Raw genomic sequence first — 17,960 nt, 5'->3', positions numbered from 1 at the left:
TAGAAATAAAAGATATAGTATGCATTATTTTAGAATTTCTGTAAATTTTTCACCCAAAATCGTAGCAATAGAATGTCATTATACTACACATTTTTAGATAAATAATTTAATAGCTTTCTTCTTGACTATAAAACTATGTCTTGGTTTTAGTGTAGTATGCCTTGATATTAATTTTCAACGTTTCAATCAGTTAAAAAAAATGGGGAAAAATTTAAAAATTCTTACAATATAAATTCATAACTCCATAGTTAATATTTTGAGGGAAAAAAATCTAAAGGATCTCTTAATCTTTGTATATTATTTTCCACTTAATAAAGCAAGGCATTTTTTTACCATATTTTTCAATACATATTGTGCTATAAGATAATAATCATTACGGGTTTCAGACAAAAATTAGCAAAGCTGGGATCAAAATTTTAAGAATAAACAAAACAGTTATTTGTTTTTTCCCCTGTTAACATAATCAGTGTAAAACATAATTGAAAGAAATTAAATCTGGGAGCAAATATTAAAGTGATATGTGTTTTTTATGCTAAAAATACTTATGTTTAAAAAAGGTGTGTATTGTTTTATGTTTATAGGCAAGAACAAGAGCGTCAGGAATTATACAGGCGTCACCAGCAAGAGCTTCAGTCCTATAAAATGCATCATTTACGGACACACAAATGTTGTTACCATATCAAAAACTCTCAAAATCCAGTTGTATATAGTCAAGACAGAAATGTTCACCATTCCAGGGATGGGAGCCCATCCGTTAGCTCTGCACTCAATCAAAACATGAACCAAACTATTGAACCACAAGCCTCTAATCTCATTAGTAATAAGCAAAATAATTTCAATTCTTTCAATGATGCAATCTCTGATAACAACAGTTTGCAGAATGACCTTAGATATCAGTCGGACTCATTAAAAGCTATTCCCGCCAGCAGTTCGAAGCCTGGTGTTTCTCAAGAGAGCCCCAATAGGAACATTATGAATTCAACAATTATTAAAATAGATCAATCTTCTCTTCCAATGGCTTCTTCCAATAATGATGTGAAATTTTATCAAGCCCCCTCCCTTATATCAGTATCAACAATAAATCCTCAGCCTGTGAACCATGAACATGCACAGGTACTTAATGTAGCATTACCCTGTTCAGAAAGTTCAGATAATATTGTCCGTACATCCCTTCCATGACCAGCGGTTAAAGAGCCTTGAATTAGCTCTGTGTTCCAATTGTTGATATAAAAATGTGATAGCTAATTGTATTTTTCTTTATATATATATATATATATATGGCCAAACTATAAATTGTTAATTCAGCTTTGTTATTCTTGAGTGAGAAGAATTTTGCATAACTATCTTATCTTGTGAAATAGAGCATTATTACATTGGCACAATTTTCTTCTTTATCCGCCTTATAAACTAATGCAGTTTTTATACTCATCCGTAATTATCTTGTTAAAATTTACTTATCGGTTATATCGTATCAAAAATAAAATTTAAATAAGATATATCTACATTTTTGTTGTATTTTATTCGTTACAAGAACACTTTAAGTGTTCTTTTTTTTTGTTCTGTGAAGTAAGTTTTGTTAGCAGATTAAAAGAGATATAACTTAGCATTTGTATTTATTAGAATCTGACAACAACAAAAAAAAAATCATTAGATTAGTCATAAGAAAAATGTTCACTAAATATGTAAACTTCAAAAAAAAAAAAAATTCAAATTAACTGCCAATACAAAAAAGTACATTTTACAGCTACATTCTGAAAAAAAAAAAAAAAAAAAAAAAAATTCATCTGGCAACAAAGAAAAACCCCATCAAAATAGTCAATTTGTTTACAAATGTCTGTTAAATATGTAAACTTCAAAAAAGACATTTTATAATAACTGAACCATAGCCAAGAAAACTAATAAAAATTAAATGTTAGCAATAAAATAACCGATAAGTATCCTTAATGCAAAATCTGCCCTAGTACTCAATCAACATTCAAAGTAGATTGATAATCTTCTTAGAGCTATTTGAACAGATTTTAGTTGAGCAACTTATTCTATTCTATTAAACAATTGAACTTATTCACTTATTCTGTTCTATTAAAAAATTCAACTTATTCTGTTCTTCTTAAACAATTGAAATACTTTTAATTTTTTAATCTATAAGAATTTAACAAATATTTTTTAAAATACTTTTTAAAAAGTATCATTATGATGTATTAGACATTTTGTATATTCCTTTGTTTCTCAAATATTAAGGAATTTTGATGTTTCAAGATGGTTACCAGATTTTATTGTTTTTAATAAATATATTTTTTACATTCCTCAGAGATGAAAAATTACTTTAAAAGTAATGATCTAAATTACAAACATTTTCTTCATTGAAAATTTTAATCATTAATCAATTCATAGAAGGTTCAAATGGTCTAAATAATTCTTAATAATTTTTTAACAGTACTAATTGCCTCTTAGATTAAAACAATTGCTATAAGTTAACCTCATTTTAAAATTTGCCTTTAAACATACAATACAAAATAGCTATTTTTAGCAAAATTATTAATAATTGATAAATTTTAAGCAGAATGGCATTTTATCTTCAATAGAAGAGAAGAAGTCATTAACCAATTCTTTCTTTATAATCACAACTTGATTTCTGAAATTTTAATAAAGCACGTTATCCCTCTCCTTAATGAAGAACTTTAAAGAAACTGCATTAAGATATGATTTTAGTCGTTTATTGCAGCCATTGCAAATACAATGTGTGACCTCAGAAGACGAACTGTTATGTTCAAGTTGCGTACACTTACCAATAAAATATGACCTATATTTAAATCAAGGTTAAAATTAGTTTTTCTTTCTTTTTTCCAATTTTTTTTATTTTAAATTTATAACAAGCATACATATTCATTAATAATAATAAAGGTTCTATTCCACATAAAAGAATATTATTTAAATAAAATAAATGAATTGTAACTAAAAGGGGGAAAAAACAGCTTTTTAGAAAAATTTCATTCGTGTTAAGAAAAGTGGCTATGTTTATTTTCAATTTTAAAGTTCTGTCATAATATTAAGTTTCTTTTTTTTTCTTCTTTGTTTACTTAAAAATAAATAATTGTGTAGCACTTCTTGTTTACGTCCTCAAATTTAATCTTTAAAAATGTTTGTGCACTTGTTAAAATCCTTTTTAAAGAAGTAATAATATGTGACTTTAAATGGTTTTATATTTGAATGTCCCACATTCTTAAACATGTGATAAATAAAATATTTTCTATTATAAAATATTATGTTTAAACCTATGCAAATGTTTTTGACTATGTGCAACTTTTATGCTCTAAAACCATCTCATTCAATAATGTTAAAAATTATTTATTTGGACTGATATCTGAAATTAAGAAAAAAGTACATGAATTCCAATCTATGTATAACTTTGTTAGCATTTATATTTATTGATTTTTTGTTGATTGTAATAAATTTATTTATAGTGTAAATTGTGACGTTACTTTACCCTAAACAATTTTATTTTATTTATTTTTTTCAGTAGCGTGTTTTTTTCTCTTCTGTCATTATTAAAGTAGTGATTTTGTATAGTTTAAATTTTGTTGTTACTTGTTTTATTTTTTAACAGATAAGTTGTTATGTTATTTTCCTTTGTCTGCTTTTCTTTCAAACATTTGTATTTTTCTTATATATCATCTAATACTGAATTGAATTCAGATTAATAAATATTTCCTTTTTGAATTTACATGTAATTGATTGATTAAAAATAATTTATAAATTTCTTTCATAACTCTTATTTCTTGGATGCTATAGTTTTTGTAAAATTGATCTGAACACTATCGTTAATAATTTTTTTTAAAAATTTATTCATTAACAACTTTATGTTGAACACACTATTTAATACATTATAGCGAATTTATTTCAGTTTTATTTGCCAATTATTCTCATAAAATTATTTTTTCTGATTTTTTTAAATCTTAAATTTTTTTTCAAAAAGCAACTTTCTAAGATTGAATATAAAATGAATTTTATTTATAAAAAAATAATAAATGAAAAAACTAATTTTCTAACTTGAAAGTATGCAGGGATTCAGAGGGAGAAATATAATACTTTCTTCTCACGAAGAGCAATACATTTTCTTTTTATTCTTAGTTTTTTTTTAAAAAATATATATATATATACAAAATAATCTTCTCCGCCAAATAAAGTTTTGTATCATTGAAAAACAGTATGCTTCGAGTGACTTATAGGATTTAATTGTTTATAGAAATATCAAGAAATGTATCAAAAATTATATATCAATAATTTCGTTCATATTTAACATACTTCTTAATTTCTTCTGAGTTTGAGATGCTTTAAAACAGGGATGCAGCTATGTTCACCTGTTTATATTATTTCTACTTTTGGTGTATTTTTTCATTGATTCTTATCTTTTGTGTCGTTTAAATTTTATAATGCAAATTCCATTTGTAGATTCTATTTCTTTAAAAAAAAGTAGAACGGATTGAATTTGGGTGCATTCTCTTTCTCCATTAAAATATATAATTTTCATCAAATTATTCTGCAAAAAAACTCTTAACCTGTTAGATCCGCCTTCCAAATTATCATTGCCTATAAAGGCAATCAAATTGTCTTTATTGCCTTTTTTTATGCATAGTCAGTGAAAACAGCTCAATTCACGGTGTTTATTGTTATCAATAAATACAATCAGTATATCCATAATCAGTTTTTTTTTTCTGACGGAATTTATTTGTAAAAACTTATAGAATTATACTTAAATTGAAAAAGAGAAAGTAAATTAAAGAGAACAAAAGAAACGTGAATGTGATACTGGACTTATTCAAGAGACTCCCTGCGTGCATTTATAGGATGAATTTTCTGTAAATAACAGTTATCTGAATGGAGGATCATTGCGGAAATTGCCTAAAATTTGTGTTCAGAGTTTATTCGATTACGGAGAAAGATTCTTAGAAGTTGACATCCCTGCAAAGGTTCATTTGACATTCGAAGAAAGTCAACCTCTTACCTAGTATTTTTTTAAAAATATTTTTATGTGTATTATTTGCTTCTTTAAAGCTGATATATTATCTTATTGTATACATGCTTATAGCTTTTTTTTTATTGACAGAGTATAAATGTTACTTAAACAATGCATATTTATATATTTATTATAATAATATTTTTGAAAGAAAAAAAGGACTATGATAATTATAATTTAAGATTATTTATTTTCTAGCCTGTAATAACTCTTCAATTTATCAGGCCAATCATGCTTGGCTAACCCACTGGAATAAAAAATATTAAAGTTTCAAATCTGTAATTTTGAGAGAAAAATTTAATAAATAAAGCTTGGCCAATTATAATTTAATAATAAGTCTGGCCAATTCTTCAAAATGCTTTTTATCTTTATCATTAGAGTAATCTTATGTTAATATATTAAGAATGCAATTTACGCATTCTTAACAAGGGTCTGAAACAACTGGTTCTGTGATAGTTTACATCTGTAAAAGTTTTTTTTTTCCTCCTAAAACAAGTATTGTGCTACTTTTATGCCATCAAAACTTATATGTATATACTGTGTGTACATTGTAAAATCTGAATTGACCGCATATTTCCCTTTGTGTTGGGTTTTGCTCAATAAAATTTCATTTGCTGTATCATTTTGTGATTTTATTACAAGAGGGAAGGAGACCGCATATCTCTGCCTCATTTATTATTAAGCCTGAGAGGCTCTCACATGACCCCTTAAATGTTACAAATAAAATAAAAAAATTTATGTCTTTCCTTAAGAAATGTGTTTTAAAAATATGAGTTAAAAATTGAAATAAATGCAAGCTCAAATTTACTAATAAATCATAATTTACTTTTGTTATTTATAATTTAAAATAATTTTTTTCCAAACATCATGGGTGCAAGCCTTCCGTCCCCAGGACGGATTTCCGTCTTTCGAAAATGTCCGCGGACGGAAGTAAGACCGAAACAAGACTGACTCGAAGACGGAAATCGGAAAAAAAATTTTCTGTCCTTAAAAATATTTTTTAGGTCTACGTTATTGGTCTACTTTCGTATGTCCTGTATTTATTTTTTCAAAAGACAGATGAATAAATATTTTTTGTACAGTATTTAAACTTGATGTATTATGGTAAAGCTTTCTTAGATAGTTTACATATGTCGAGGGGGTATTGTGTATGTTAGGTATTTCAGTCTTGGCCTTTTTTCCAACTTGCACCCATGCCAATTTTGCTTAAAAATACAATTAATGGGGACTCCAACAGTTCTGTGCCTACGCCAGGGTTGTTATGATTTTACCCAAACTGAAAAACTCCAATGGGTTTTTTCAAAAAACCGACTTGAAAAAAATCTAAGTGTGTTTTTTTATAATTACATTTTATTATTAACAAATCAGCTCTAAATATTAAATTTATAATATACTCTGAACTTTGATATTTTAAATTAACATTTTTAACAATGCATAATATTAGAAATTACAAATTATGTATATTGGAGATACTAATTCACAATTGAAACTACTCTTATAACAAGATTACACATATCATACTTTTAGACTCACTATTCAATGAAATGGAATAATAATTTATTTATAAAGTACATATTTTAATAACTATTTTCCCCATCTGCAAGTCTTATTAAATACAGTTCCAATTGTTACTTTTAAAATATTGCATCTTTTAACTTGAGAAATTTTTACTTGTTCTGATGTATTCCTTGTTGAAATACTAGAACTTATAATAAAAGCTCTCTTTCATCGTACGTAACATAGGACACAATTACACAGTTGGAAAAGTAATGCAATGCACTGTTGCATAAATACATTTTCATGTTAAAGATTTACTCTTAAAATGTGTGTCTTTTATTCGAGTTAAAATAATTTATTTCTTCACTTAAACATTTAGTAGTTTTTTATAACTCTATTCTAAAACAGAATCCATAGGTCGGGATAGCCTGGTTGGAAGGGCACTGGGCCCATGTCCAAGTGGTCGTGGGTTCGATCCTTGCCGGCCGAAGACTCACTAAATGGTGACTGATGCACGTTAAATATGTCGAGTCTCAATGTCCTCCATGTTCCCATAACAAATCAATACCTCTGGGGGTACTGAATTGGAGATTGATCTTTCTCTGATGCAGGTCAAAATTACGATCTGTGGATGAATGGGTCCGCCCTATAAGCGGGTGTGACGTATAGGTGTAGCAGAAGTCGAATTCTTGATCATAGATGGTGCCACTGGAAAACAAGAACAATCGCACCCCCCTGCCTAAATGGCATACGTCAACAACAACAGAATCCATAAATCCAACAATGCTAATTGGACCCTATTGCAAAAATATATATATTGTTTTTTTGTTTTGTGTCATGTAGTGTATTATTTCTGGATAGTGTGCCCCCCACACCCCTAAGCCAAGGAGGTTGCGATGGTGTTATTTCCGCCGTTGTCATTAAGTAAACTTAAATTAATCATCATTTAATTCATTTTCGATCGCCATGTAATGCAAAAATGTTATTGAAAACATGCACTGCTTTAATTTGAATACTTGCCACCTAGAATATCTTTTTAATTAACATGATTCCATACATCGATGGCTGAAACACATCAATTTTGTTTCGGGCATTTAAAACCTCACTCATCAGTTGGAAAACTTTTCCTCCTCCAGGGAAAAAAGAATAAATAAATAAATGAGGTAGTGGGGATAAAAATGAGGAGATGCGAGATTAATTATTTTTCCTGCCATCTAATATTTATTTTAAATATCTAATTACTAAGTTTTGATTTCATCTTTGACTAGAAATCTAAAAATATGTGTTGAATTGAAAGAAGTAAGAAAAACTTGATAAAATCATTTGCATCCTTGTTTTTGACATCTGTAACGCCTTATCACAGTTGAAACTCGCGATTAGATAATACAAGTGATGAAAACTCTAATCGCATCAGTGGAAAAGATAAAATAAGAAATAAAAAGTAGTAAGTTTTGTTTTGTGACTTCTCATTCCCAAGATCGCATGTTTAATAATGGAAGAATATAATCAATTTATCAGTAAACATAAATTTGGTCCGGACTACAGGACTGTAAAAGAATGGTCTATAGTCTACGAAATTCCTAAAATAAATTTTGTCAAGGAATCGGAATATGGAAAAGCTGCTAAGGTGAAAGAGGTTATTGACTCAAAGAACGAATTGCACAGAGATTTTATCGGGCTTATAAGCTTCTTATGTTACCCGAATGGCAACTGTAAAGAAAATGAAGGCTACATTTCGTTGATGTTTGTAGAAAGAGAACTGTTCTATGAAGGATGCGATATGAACTTTACATTGACTTTGTTAGACGCAGATAGAAGTTCGAGATTTCCACAATCTTTTTCAGTAGATTTCTCAGAAAATATCAATTCAAGGAAAAAGTCATCGGATAACACGAAAACATTCGGTCTCAGCAGGTACATGAGAAGAGACAGGTTGCTGTCATCGGACATTTTCTGTTCTGAAACGCTACTCGTGCAGTGCGAAGTCCAGTATTATCCGCATGAAAATTTCCACATGCCCTACAGAATGTACCTCAATTCTCCGGATGAAGATGAAATGCTGATAATTGAGAATCCGGATCATCACTTATGGAAGATTCTCAGTGAAAAATCAGCGTACTTCAGAAAATTATTAGTCGAAATCCGCGCTTCGAGGATTTACCTGTTTGATTCGGATGATTTCAGGTCTTTGAACATTATAGGGAAGAGCATTTTGAACAATATTGACCCACGCTTTAATAATCTTGACGAAGTGTTTAATCTTTACAAGTTCGCTAGTAAGGTTCTGATGCCGGAATTCAAAAAGAAATGCAGTGATTATCTTAAGATGCACATGAACAGTGACGTCGTGTTCGATGCCATTGTCATGGCAGATATGCACAACGATGATGATTTGAAAAAGTTCGCTATTCAATACGCCGTTGAGCACTGGCAAGAGGCAGTCGATTCCAAAAGCTGGACTTTGTTAAGGGTCAAAGATAGTCAAGATTCGGTAAAAGGAAACTGGATTTATTTTGAAATGTTTCACCCGGATTTAGCAAAAGAAATACTAGAGTACAAGGGCAGTATGGAGGCTTCGGCAATAGAAAATAATATCGAACAAACTGAAACTCAACGTCTGCTGGACTTTCCCTTCTATCAATGATGAATAGAATATACACTACACGAAAAAAAGTAAGGACACGCCAATCCTAGAAATTTTATATACGAAATCGTGGACAAAATTTTGAAGTAATAATTGGAATGAAATTAAATTATTTGTTTGGGTAAACATAAAATTTTCAAATATACACCTGTTTAAATTTACTTTTTGATTTTTTAAATCCTAATGATATTGGTAAAAAGTATAAGGACATTGTTTTTCCGTCCCTAATTATTGAAAAGTTTGCATATTTGGAAACAGAAAATGGTAATCTCTGGTTAAAAGATTGGTTTGCGAAAAAAATTTCGCACTTTTCAATTTTTATTGTGACTTTTAAACGATGCCCAAAGAAATTTAACCTTCTGACTCTGAAAAAAGAGAAAATTGATGCTTTTCGAGAATGTGTAACAGTAAACAGTAGTTTATAATTTTCTAAAAAATCATTGAATTAATTTCTTTCGCTTTTGATTGGAAGATTGATTGCGCAACGACCGTCATAGCAAACTATCTTGAGAATAAAATAAATAAATAAATAAATCTGTACTATTTCCCTTTTCATTTAACTTATTATTTTGTTTGAACATAAAAGATGTAAATCATTAATATTTTTGCTAACAAACTGCTCGTATTTAAATATATGTAAATATTTAGACATCTATTTTCTTTAAAAGCGCTACAGCCCACAATGGGCTTTTACTGAACAATGTTGTTTCTAACATTCCTGTTCTTATAGATATAGTTTTCCACCTAGTTATTTTCATTGTGGTTAGATTTTTTGTTAACGTTTAAAACCCTTTCTTTTTGGGTCTTGAATTCACTACATTCCAAGACTTTTCTCTGCCAAATATTTTCGTTAATTTTTTATTAATTTGCCAGGTTATGTTAAGCGTTTCATTTTCATAAATCGAAATTTTTTTTCTTTCTATTTAAATGATAAATTTAATTATCAATAATTTTCCACTGTGGCAACGTGTAAAAGTCTAGGTTTCACTACCATAGCTATATAATAGCACCTATTATATTGTGATAGTAACCTAGGTTACTATCACAATATAATTGGCTACTATTTTCTAAACTAAAGTAAATTGCCCATAAAGGGCCAATCTCAGTTTTCTAGACCTGAGGTTCAGGAGCAGATGTTCCGATTGGGCCGTCAGCCGAGAGCGAAATACCTTAGTGTTTAGTCCCCATACTCATTTTATCGACCCACTGAAGGGATGAAAGGCTGAGTCAACCGTGCCAGGTCCGAGGAACGTACTCAGGACCTGTGGCACTCAACCACTCAGTCTCCGGGCGTTCTAGGCTACTATTACTATTTATCATTTATTTAGTAGTGAGTTAGTTCTAGAATAAGTATTGGTATATTATTTCCTCTTTATATTAAGCTTTCGTTTTCTTAATTTATATTCTCGAATTAACTACTTAAATATTATTTTTATTATCATTTATTATTGAGCAAAAGTAAGTGAATCTGGTTAACTTTTCCCCTTTTCAAATTCAGAGCCCTTATAGGTTGGCTTAAAACAGAAATTAACGATCATCAATATCAACCTAAAATTACAAAATATCATTAACAAAAACACAACTGTAAAGTTTTAGTATTTACAAAATTTTTCAAATCTGACTATTTACTATTTATCTAATAAAATAGGATTAGTCACCGTCCAATAAATATTTATATAAGTATATATATTAATAGTTGAAGCTTGCATATTTTAAAAACTAGATTTGTTATAGTACGTGCAAATTGAATATAAATTACCGAAAAGCGTACAGGTGTTAATAAAAATTTTACCATTTATGATTTTTAAACGTTTTTAATGAAATTTAATTTTATTACACTCTCGTAACTTTATAAAAATAAAACTCTGTGACTGAATTGCAGTTAAATTTTATTGTTGTTGCTAATTTACGTCGCACTAGAGCTGCACAATGGGCTATTGGCGACGGTCTGGGAAACATCCCGGAGGATGATCCGAAGACATGCCATCACAATTTTGATCCTCTGCGGAGGGGATGGCACCCCCGCTTCGGTAGCCCGACGACCTGCGCGCGAAGTCGAGCACTTTACGGTAGCACAGTTTAACGAGGACCAATACCGCACACCCTCGGTCCCTACGCAGACTGATCCAAGTGGTCACCCACCCACACACTGACCGCAGTCAGTGATGCTTGACTTCGGTGATCTGCTGGGAACCGTGTCTTATCGATCAGTCCACTGCGGGACAGTTAAATTTTAGGTGTCTAATTTTATCATTATAAATACTATTAAGTGGATTGCAATGCACTGATATTATTTGTTCATGTTGTTGTCGTAGGCCATTAAGGCAATAGGTGCGATTGTTCTTGTTTTTCCAGTGGCGCCATCTATGGCAAAGAATTCGGCGGATCCATTCTTACATCCACAGTTCGTAATTTTGACCTGAAACAGAGAATAATTAATCTCCAATTCAGTACCCTCAGATGTATAATTTTTTATGGGAACATGGAGGTCTTAGTGACCCAACAGATTTAGTGTGCACCAGTCACTGTACGAGGTCTTTTGACGGCTGGATTTAAACTCCCGTTCTCACGAGTTCAGTGCTCTGTCAACCATGCTATCCCGGCCTATTATTGCCTTGTATTTTATACTTATGAACAGTGGCATAGTTTTAATGTATGTTTGGACGGGGTTTATGTCCTTCGTATATTATGTATGTATGTTGCTATGAATGATCCAAATTTGGTGGTTGTTGACTTAAACCGGTGAATGTTGACAATCACATAGTCGCTTTGGTAAATGTGCGAAATATCTAGTTAAGTGACACTGCCCGGTATACCCTACATCAATGTTTTTTTAAGGTCCAGTGCCAATGCCCATCATGCATTTAACCGGTACTCCTAACACCGATGTTTCTCCTAATCTATCCTCAGCAGATATTAAAATATTGAATAAATATAATAATATCAACGAATAAATTAATATAAAATCGGATATAACAAATATTTCGGACATTCACCGGTGAAAGTCGACAAAATAAGTTTTATGTATATATAAATAACTTATTTTTTCTCCAATTTTTTCTCTCCATTACAAAAAATCATAAATGAAATTTTTTTTTTCTTGAAAACTGCAACCTATTTACCGTACAATAGCTCCTTAATGATGTAATATGTAATTTCCGAGGGGTTTTGTCCCCAAAACTACGCCACTGCTTATGAAACACCAATTTGGAATAAAATTAAAGCCTGCTGCTTTCAGAAATAAGTGTAGCATTCCTAATTCTAAAACCACATTAAAATTCGAGCAGAATAATTTTTTAATAATGTTGTAGTTGGCGACACGATGGTAAAGAAAAACTCATTTATTTGATTGAAGATTATTTCAAATAATCTGCCTTTCGTCTTGCTTCAGTCTATTAAAATATCTGCATCGGATAAACATTTTTTCAAACCCAATTCGCAACTTTATAGACATAGATGTGGGAATGGTAACTGTACTTTATTTACCAGCACAATGGTTTGGGAAATGAATTAGCTGAAGACACATGTACTCGAGCTCTTTGGGAGGCTAAATATAAATTATACTGTGTAGGCTGATTTTCTTTTATTCACTGCAGTTTTGTTATTGCTTTTTTCTTGTTTTGTCTAAAGTTGTCTTTGTAATCTGCCATGAGAAATAAAAAAGATTATTTGAAAAGTCTTAACTGTGATATACTCAAAAAACTATATAAACTGTGATATACTCTAAAACAAAAAACTAAATGCAACACAATAAAATTAGCATAATAATTTTTTTCAACGTGTTTGAGTTCGCTGAACAAGGCTGAACACAAGTTATATGGGTCCCAGAACATTGAGGGCTGAGCATTTAAAGTTTTATTTTTATATTTTGGCAAATTTTTAAAGATCCTTTATTCAAAACTGTAGTTCTTATGTAGAAAAAAAAAACTCAGTAATTTTCTTTCAAAAAACACTAAATTTTTTGTACAAATATTTTTCTCGGTCCACAGCAGTCCTTGACCCCGGGAAAAATAGTCCATATCTCCCCTCCCTTGACTACAGTCCTACACTTCAAACGTACAGCATCAACTAAACATTTTCTACTAATGTTAATAGGGACTATAACGTGACTTATTCAATATAATAAATCTCGACTGCGACTGTTCTATAATTAGAATTTAAAATGTTCTTATTTTCGGTTTCTTACGACATTATTCCTTTCGAAATATTCCTTTCGATATTGTTTAACAGTCAATAAAATTCTAGACAATATTTTCACCGCACACAACATTTTTTATTAAGCAAGCAACAAAAAATTTTGTTCTAAATTCATGGACAAATTTTATAATATTGCATGAGCAAAATTGAGTAAGACGACAGAATTATACTAGAGGATAGTTTAACAAACAGACTTCATCCTACACAAGTACACTAATTACAAACAGAAGTGATATTTTACACAAGAATTGGAAAAAACTGAAAAATTCACAATGAAACAGGGTTATCGAAGGAATGGACAAAATTAAAATGCATAGTCACTATTATTCTTTAAAATACACACATGATAAAATAATAATAGTAATTGTTAATCTGCTAAAGATCTTTAAAAAGATGAATTATTTTTATGCGTTACTTATTTTCAGATGAATTTATATAGATGATTAATACAATGAAACTTCTCTTTATTTGTCTCAAATACTGATTATTTAAGGGAACATATTTTCACTTTCTCCCCACACTAACAGCACCCAAGCAATGTAATATAATTCATAATAGAGTGACATTAGTCATATAGCCATTACATATCATATTCGTATATGAAATGCATTTATGCATAAAGTTAAATTTTTAAAACAAACTATAACCAACCTACCTAGTATTGTTGTACAGTGGAAGAAATATTTTGAATAATATTATGTATTAGATTCTAGATTAGAAATATTCTGATTAGATTTTTATGCATTTAGAATAATTAAAATTAAGTCTTAATACTGAAAAATCAGATCATTAGATCAAAAGTTTAACAGGGTGTTCCCTTTTTTCGCACACAGAACTACAAATAATCGTTAGATTTTTAAAGAAAATTAAAACAAGAATCTTTTGAAGAAAGGGTATTGGTACAAATTAAAGGTCTGATTTTAATTCATTTAAGAAATTGTAACCATATTACAGCTGAATTTTTACAAGAAATGATTATAACAGATGTTACCGAGCCATGGTGGCTCAGAGGATAGAGCCTTTGCATTCCAATGAGGTGAACTGTGCTCGAATCCCAGCGATAGCTGGCCGATACGAATTCTGCATCCGGCTTGCACCGATAACAGTGCTGACGTAAAATATACTCAATGGTAGACAGATCATGGGTTAGAGACCCCTTGCCATCAGGCAAACCGTGGGAGGTTCTCGTGGTCTTCCTCTCCATGTAACGCAAAATGTTCCATCAAAGAGTCCTCCACAAAGGCGATTTCTTGATCCAGGAGTTCACTTGTCTTCTGGATTGGGTTTAAAATTACAAGGCTACGGAGTTAAACATTCGTAGTCATAAATCCAAAGAAATTTGGGTCGGTTGTTCAACGACGGTTATAAAATAAAATGAAATAGATACTATGTTTATTCACTTCGAACGTCATCAGCTACTGTAACCATAAATTACAAGATTGATTATTTTCTAAGTTTGTTGTAAGGTTTTGAGTTAGGCTTTTTGGTTTCTGAATATAAAAAAAAATTTTTTTTTTTGTCGCAAGTTTTAGCTAAAAATGCTAATTTTTTTATTGCCAAAATCAAAAGTCAAATCATTGCCAAAAAGTAGCAAAAAAAGTTTTCTTTTTTTGTTGTTGTTGTTTGAATTGATTCCTATTTTGTTTATGTGAAACAAAAGGTCAAATAATATTATAAGCTACAAATTAAAAACAACTAAACCATTCAAAATTATTTCATAGAAACCTTTTTTGACTAATAATTAATGTTTCCAATAAACAATTGAAAAATATCAAATTTTGTTTCTTAAATATGTTTTTACATATTACAACACCATTTAACATGTAAATAAATACTTGACATTTAAATGTTATTTTAGCAAAGAATGTCAACCTGCTTGTCTGTAAATGTCCTATTTCAACATTATTTACAGCAACATCGTTATTTAGCAATACACCATGATTAATTTATTTTTATAAATTAAATGTTACTTTATAATACTAACACTATTAACTCTAATTATAATAGCTTATTGATCATTACATGAGTATTTCTTCAAAAGAATATACAAAAGAATATACATCAAAGTAAAACTTAAGATTGATCAATTGAATAACCCACTTCTTAGAATGGCTGGAATTGATGGTATTCCTTTAAGCAGGGTTGACTGTACTACAAGAATATGGCTTCTCATGAACATAGCTGTGTTTAGTCAAATCACTTTTCTGTAAAAAACTCTTATTACATATACTACAAGAATAAGGTTTTTCACCATTATGAATGTAGCTGTGTTTCGTTAGAGTACTCCTCTGTGCAAAACTCTTATTACATACACTACAAGAATAAGGTTTTTCACCAGTATGAACACGAACATGATCAGTTAAGATTTTTTTAGCAGAAAAACTCTGATTACATACATTACAAGAATAAGGTTTTTCACCAGAATGAGTCCAGTTATGTGAAGTTAGATTTCCAAGGAATGAAAATCTCTTGTTACATATACTACAAGAATAAGGTTTTTCCCCAGTGTGAACACGGCTATGTGCAGTTAGATTTCCAATGTGTGAAAAACTCTTATTACATATGCTACAAGAATAAGGTTTGTCACCAGTATGAACAAGATTGTGCTTATTAAGATTACTCTTCAGAGAAAAACTCTTATTGCATACACTACAAGAATAAGGCTTTTCACCAGTATGAACATAACTGTGTTTAGTTAGACTACTTTTAAGGGAAAAATTCTTATTGCAGACACTACAGGAATAAGGTTTTTCTCCAGTATGAACACGACTGTGTTCAATGAGATTACTTCTATGTAAAAAACTTTTATTACATATGCAACAAGAATAAGATTTCTCAGTATTGTGAACATTGTTATGTTTAGTTAGAGCACTCTTTTGTGAAAAACTTTTATCACATAAAGTACAAGAATAAGGTTTCTCACTACTGTGAATATGAAAGTGTTTGACTAGATACTTTTTCTGAGAAAAGCTCTTACTACACACGCTACAAGAAAAAGGTTTCTCACCCGTATGAATACGATGGTGGTTGGCAAGAGTACGCTCTTTTGAAAACCTCACATTACACACAGTACAAGAATAAGAACCATTATGAACACTTCTGTGAACAGTTAGATGGTGCTTCTTGGAAAAACTCTGATTACATACACTACAAGAATAAGTCTTCTCATCAGGTAGGTCACTCTTTGTTGAAAAATTCATCGTATCACCTTTAGATATAACTCTAACTCTTATTATATAACTCTAACATGTGATGTTTATCTGAGCTAGTAATGCTTGATCAGAAGACCTATCCAACTTTACAAGAGCTTCTTTCTGTAGAATATCAAAAGCTACAGAAATATTTAAATTGTTATTCATATTCAAAAGACATCATTAAAACAGCACACAATCTCAAGTAATTCTTTCGACTGAACCTGATTCAGTTATTATTATTAAGATGCATTAGACATAAATGCTGGATATAATCATACATAATCAATATTAAGAATCATGGAAGGAAAAGCCAATCTTACGATGCACATATTTTTTTTTTTTTGTTCGTCCACATGCAGCTTCAATTCAGTGTAAACAAAAAATTTAAGCAATACATGTTATTAGAATTTATCATCATGATTAACAATTTTTTACTGATCACAATAGCAAAGTTTGAAGCAGGCACAAAGATAAATTTAAGATTAAAATAATTTAATAATCATAAAAATAGATAATTAAGTAAGATTTTCTGCAAGTAACACTGTCTAAAATGATAAGTGGTATTATAGTTAACTAAGAATGTTTTAATATATGCTCAGTATGGATAAATTCACTTTACTTACAAGAATAGAACAGAAAGTAGATTTTATCCGTGAACTTTCAAGACAAAATGTATGATTTTTTTTTTTTTCAAAATGAGGTAATAATTTTTTTACTTATACTAGAGGGCAGGAATCATTAAATTTTTTTAATTACACAGTATGATTCCAATTTATATTATTGATGAAAATTTCCTCATTTGAGACTAATTTTTTCTTCGTGCAATTTATAACAAGGCTTTTCTTTACAAATCAACTTTTGGACATTTACTCCAGTTAATCATTTTATTTAAAGCCTTTTCAGCACAGCTTCTTAAATATCTTAGCGTATAAACAACGTATTTATGTCGATCAACTTAAAATCAATAACACAATAAATAATAAATCAAGAAACTTATTTTAGATATCTTTGCTTTTAATTCTGTCATAGAGGAATTTTGTAAACAGAAACAGTTTTATTTTGTACTACACGGTCCAAGTTAAAGTTGATGTTAATATAACTAATGGACCTTCTTCTTCACTAAAGTTTCTAAAATGAACTTCAGTAGTATTTCTGTTAATTAGTTTTGGAGACGATGCTTTAAATTACACACAATTAATTGTATAATTTAATTATATCAGATTCAATTTTATGCTTGATATGTGATAATTATTAACTTTCGTTTTTAGAGTCTGAGATTACGAGCGTGTTAAAAGCGATCGTATAAATAATCAAGTGTGACGTCATAGTAAATATATGTTTAATTTTTTATTGCGTTTTGCTCAGACCATCGTTTTCTCAATTATATATGTACAAAAGTAACATTTAATAAGGG

General features: G+C 29.8%; 2 protein-coding genes across 7 annotated transcripts in view; one reads left to right on the top strand and one right to left on the bottom strand.

The window, feature by feature from the left end:
- LOC107440307 (serine/threonine-protein kinase Wnk) overlaps positions 1–5,636 on the top strand; it is a 101,322-nt gene extending 95,686 nt beyond the window's left edge. For all 6 annotated transcript variants that reach the window (XM_043050068.2, XM_071178948.1, XM_071178947.1 and 3 more), the window contains one exon: positions 582–5,636. In XM_043050068.2, the coding sequence (XP_042906002.1) occupies positions 582–1,179 (598 nt within the window). In that variant the 3' untranslated portion in view covers positions 1,180–5,636. The remainder of the gene's footprint in view (positions 1–581) is intronic.
- Positions 5,637–13,406: 7,770 nt separating this feature from the next.
- On the bottom strand, positions 13,407–17,689 carry LOC107440304 (zinc finger protein 271-like). The gene has a single exon (XM_016053196.3). It carries the CDS (start codon positions 16,550–16,552, stop codon positions 15,485–15,487), a length of 1,068 nt encoding a protein of 355 aa, XP_015908682.1. The 5' UTR covers positions 16,553–17,689; the 3' UTR covers positions 13,407–15,484.
- Between the last annotated feature and the right edge of the window lie 271 nt (positions 17,690–17,960).

This window comes from Parasteatoda tepidariorum, chromosome 3 (genome assembly GCF_043381705.1).
Source record: "Parasteatoda tepidariorum isolate YZ-2023 chromosome 3, CAS_Ptep_4.0, whole genome shotgun sequence".
NCBI classification, from domain to species: domain Eukaryota; kingdom Metazoa; phylum Arthropoda; class Arachnida; order Araneae; family Theridiidae; genus Parasteatoda; species Parasteatoda tepidariorum.
The sequence above is the reverse complement of the archived record's forward strand: the minus strand, read 5'-3'. Positions and strand labels throughout refer to the sequence as shown.

Coding starts and splice junctions, on each gene's coding strand:
- LOC107440304 (XM_016053196.3), bottom strand. CDS start 16,552: ATGAATTTTTCAACAAAGAGTGACCTACCTGATGAGAAGACTTATTCT.